The sequence below is a fragment of the Thunnus albacares genome, chromosome 22, assembly GCF_914725855.1.
Source record: "Thunnus albacares chromosome 22, fThuAlb1.1, whole genome shotgun sequence".
NCBI lineage: Eukaryota > Metazoa > Chordata > Actinopteri > Scombriformes > Scombridae > Thunnus > Thunnus albacares.
Genome location: NC_058127.1, coordinates 14,670,907 through 14,675,331, shown reverse-complemented (window position 1 = coordinate 14,675,331; position 4,425 = coordinate 14,670,907). Strand labels below are relative to the sequence as shown.

Below are 4,425 nucleotides of genomic sequence, written 5' to 3'. Positions count from 1 at the left end.
TTTTGTGGCTGAGGAAAGGTCACTGCAAGTGGATTAGCCAAAATCATTATAAAGTGGTTGGTACAGTACAAAGGCCACTTTATACATGTCTCTCAAAGTGATGAGGGGGCCCCTACAGTAAGGTCTCCAGCAGGGTGGTCCTTCAGTTTGAGATTAATCTGAACCCATGACTTATTCAATGAAATTGATTCATTTTATCTGTGTGTGTATGTGTGTGTCTTCCTGTCACCGATGAGTCACAGATCCCTTGTTTACCAATACTGTCTGAAGCCAGCGTCTCCACATCGTCTGTCACTCCCTATCTGTCTCGCCCTCGCCCTCTTCTTCTTCTTTTTTAACTCTTTTCTCATTCATCCTCCCCCTTGTTACTGCCTTTTCATTGTTCTCCGCCAACCATTTTCCTTATTCTTGTTCTTTCTCTGCCCCCCCACCCACAACCTGTCCGTGCTATCTTCTATCTTTTCCCTTCCTAACAATATCCTGTCCTCTCTGTCTCTCATTCTCTTCCTCCTCCCACCTTATTCCAAGAGGCAACCTTTATTTTTGGCCTGTAGTGTGTATCTGTCATGTCCGCGCGTTTGCCATTAGCTGATCCTCTGGAGACAGTAGTCGTTCTCCGTGTCTAAAGAGCTGTTATGGCCAGATGAGGGGTACAGGTCACGACGGAGCAGCCTGTTGACGACGGTAACCAGGACTTTCTTGTACTGCTGACGTAGGAGGGAGTAGGCGAAAGGGTCGGACGCAGCCTTGCTGTATGTCAGGCACTTACTGATGATTCCCCAGTGGCGGTTTATGTCCACGAAGGGTAGAAGCTCGGCCAACCTGAAGGGGCGGCAGCAAAAACATGACTAAATAAAGTACATTTTAATCAGAAGTACAATTCACAACTCTTTATTTCTTCCATTTTTTAAATTTTATTGTGGGATGATTAAATAAGACTGAACCTTTAGCATATTAGGGACTGTACCAAAATTATTAGGGGAGGAGAGCGCGTAAAAAAAGAGGGAGGGTGGAGTTTTTCTTCTTTTTGCTGAAAAGCGGGTCTAAAATGCTTGTAAGACCAGGAGAGGGTCTTTTAACATGTTCTCACCCCTGATTTATCATTTATTTTGACCTTCCCTTGAGCTAAATGAAGCAGTTTCCAGTGCCTGATTCATTCAGTCACTCACAGTGGTAATAAAAGTTCAGTTAGCTGAAAAATAGGACTCACTATTCTATGTTCACCATAATTTCAGGTGTGAAATTTGGTGGTTATTATAATAACTACTGTTCAACTAACATATTGAGTTTTAAATGGCGCACCATTTTGGGGCAGCAACTAACGATTATTTCCTTTATCGATCAATCTGACAATTAAGTCGTTTGCTCTATAGAATTTCACAAAATGGTGAAAAATGTCAACCACTATTTTCCAAAGCCCAAGGTGACGTCCTCAACTGTCTTCTTTTGTCCCAGTCAACAGTCCACAACCTAAAGATATTCAGTTTACTGTCATGGAAGACTAAATAAACTAGATAAAATTCACCTTTGAGAAGCTGGAATCAGAAAATTTTCTTTAAAAAAATGCTTCAAAACAATAGATCAGTTATCAAAATGTTGCAGAGGGTGTTGCACTTAAGTCAAGAAAGGATCCATTTGAAATTTGAATAACTCTGTGGAGGGATTTGTCTTTTTTAGAAAATGAATCATAAGGGTCAACCTCCCTCCTCATCCAAATAATTTCCATACAGTCCCTTATGTTCTGCTAATTAAAGGCAATGTTATGAAAATAGAATGGATGTGTCAGGTTTAAGCATATTACAATCCTACTGTCAGTAAATGATGTGCTTAAGGGCCTATTTAAAAGCAGAAAAGATAGCACTGGGCCTGAATTATCATAATTAGCTGTTTTGGTTTCAACAGTCACTCAGGCTACTTCCAGTGGGTAGGTTTGGTCAGGAGGTTACTCCAATTACTCAGACACTTTCCCTTGTTAATGTGCTCTCCCTCTTCCCTCGCATATGTTTCACACACCACAAATGTCAAACTGATGGATCATCAGCACCACATCTGGCTGACAACAGTTTTTTTGGGCCTCTGTAGCAGTTCCTCTTTTTCTGTGGCAACAACCATTGTCTGTCTATTGTCCTTGACCATGTTTATTTCTGTGGAACCACCATTCAGAGCCACCTGTTTACGGGGCAATGCAGGTGTCTAATGAGCCATCTCATGGCTCTTAGAAATATAAGAATTCAAATCACCAGGTGAAAATGAGCAGTGTGGTGTTAACTGAGGACAAACTGTTATGTGATTGTGCACTGTAGGTGTTGATGTTACACTAATCTGATCCAATGTTATGAGAGAGCTGTATCTTATGAGTCTTTACACCACACAAAACAAAGCTAATGAGTTATTCACTCGTTATATTCAGACTAAACAACCAAATTATTCACAAGGTAATTGCTCAGGCTGTATCATTATAAGAGGGGCTCGTTCATTTTCTAAGAGTTGTACAAGACATTTGCAGTAAATTAAATGATTCATGGTTTACTCTCAACTCGACTTACCTTGTAATTACATAAGGAGCAAAGCAGATGATGAATGAGCCGATGAAGATGCTGATCTTCTTTGTGGCTCTCTGCTTTCTCCTCTTTTGCTCAGCTAAACATCTCTGTTTGACGCTGAAAACAGCAAAGTTTGCAACATTTGTGACAAGACGTGTGCATTATTATTAGTTATATATAGCCTACATTTGAAGTGCAATAAGAAAACATGCGTATAAATGAGGGAAAGTATTAGGTGAACTACCTTGGGTGAATGTCGACCAGCAGGAAAAGAGTCTGCATGGTGATAATGTCAATCCTCTTGCAGTGAAACCTGGCGACTTTCAGCACCTTCAAGTAGGTGAAACACAGGATGAGCAGGGACAGGATGAAGCTAGTGGCGTGGAAAACCACGGTGAAGATTGAAAACTTAATCCTGTCGCTGCCTCCTTTGCTCGGCTGCAAGGTGCAGGACGCGTACACGTCGCTGTAGTCGAGCCAGGAGAAGAGCAGCGCCGTCAGGGAGAAGGTGAAGGAGTGGAGCCAGGAGTAGCACACCATGATCAGCGCGTCCTTGTAGCGCATTTTAGTGGAGTAACTGAGCGGGAAGACCACCGCTATCCACCGGTCTATGCTTAGAGCTGCCATGCTCAGCATAGTGTTTGCAGTCAGAAAAGTCTCCAGAAAGCTCACCGTGTGGCAAATGCAATCCCCAAAAGGCTGCTGGTTTCTGATAATCCCCACCAAGGTGGCCGGCATGTTCAGAACAGTGATGAGTATGTTGCAGAAGGACAAGTTCATGGTGAAAACACCGGGCACCTGCCTGCGTATCTCGGTGCTGTGGACGAAACATAGCAGCACCAATAAGTTTGACAACAGCGAGACGACCGCGACCACGACGATGAACAAAGCGAAAATAATTTCAGCAAAGTCCATGTCTCACTCCAGAAAGTCCGCTATCGGGTTACCTGCGCCTGTTGTTAATAATAAGCACCTGAAATTAATCATGGTCACCCGTCGCTCATGTCTCCAGCCTCTCCCCAAAAATTAATTTCAATTAAATCCTCGTGTGTCCGCGCGCCGCCGTCCTCTCCAACTTCCCCGTGCGCTGTCCAGCGTGCTGAACCGAGCAGCCGCCCGCCACCATTTCTCTTCTCAAACTTGCCGATTATTTCCCATTAACATCCGTTAAGTGCGCTTTGCAAAGGGTAGCTGGGTGTGTGTGGCGTGTCCTTCGGCAGCTACGACCATTTAAACAGCCCACTCATGAAGATCTGGTAGGGGACTGAGGAGGACCAGAGTAGAAAGATCATTTTAGCTACATATCACGTGAAGAAACGGCGATCACAGCAGGAAACATGGGAACAACTTGTCCTGCTCACAAAACCATCCAATTTTAATCATCTTCTTCCCTACATATGTTGAGATTTCCCTCTCTGTGTTGTTTAATTTCTTTGCGCAAACTTGTGCGCAAATACGAATCAATCATCCCGCATTAAGTTATTCATGTGCGTGTTTCTCGTGTCGTCCGCATTGATCACGCCTTTGCTCAAAATCAATGTGGATCCGGAGGCAAAGTGCGCAGAGAAATCCAGGGATGTGCTCCTGGATAATTGGAGACGCTTCTGCCGTGACCAAATGGCACCAGGTGCACACGCGCCGCAGAGGCACGGTGGCAAATAGATCCTTTTCCTGAAATGAATTATTTATATTCCCGTGGCTACTGTAGATTCAGTGTGTAGTATCATGATTTGTGTCTTGTATGCAAAGTAGGACTGTCTCTATGACCTAAAATCTCTGTTGTGTCTTGTGTTTTTGTGGTTAAGAAGACTGAGATGTATCACAGACAGCAGACATACAGTTTGTAGTCTAATAGTGAAGAAAGCTGGTTATATTTTTTAAT

The 4,425-nt window shown here is 43.3% G+C and overlaps 1 protein-coding gene across 1 annotated transcript; it reads right to left on the bottom strand.

Annotated features, from left to right (window-relative positions):
• Window positions 1–338: 338 nt before the first annotated feature.
• gpr78b (G protein-coupled receptor 78b) lies at window positions 339–4,121 on the bottom strand. Its single transcript, XM_044340548.1, has 3 exons — window positions 2,788–4,121; window positions 2,547–2,660; window positions 339–822 (listed from the first exon to the last, which is right to left on the bottom strand). The coding sequence occupies exons 1-3, from the start codon at window positions 3,456–3,458 to the stop codon at window positions 585–587; spliced, it is 1,023 nt and encodes a 340-aa protein (XP_044196483.1). The 5' UTR covers window positions 3,459–4,121; the 3' UTR covers window positions 339–584.
• Between the last annotated feature and the right edge of the window lie 304 nt (window positions 4,122–4,425).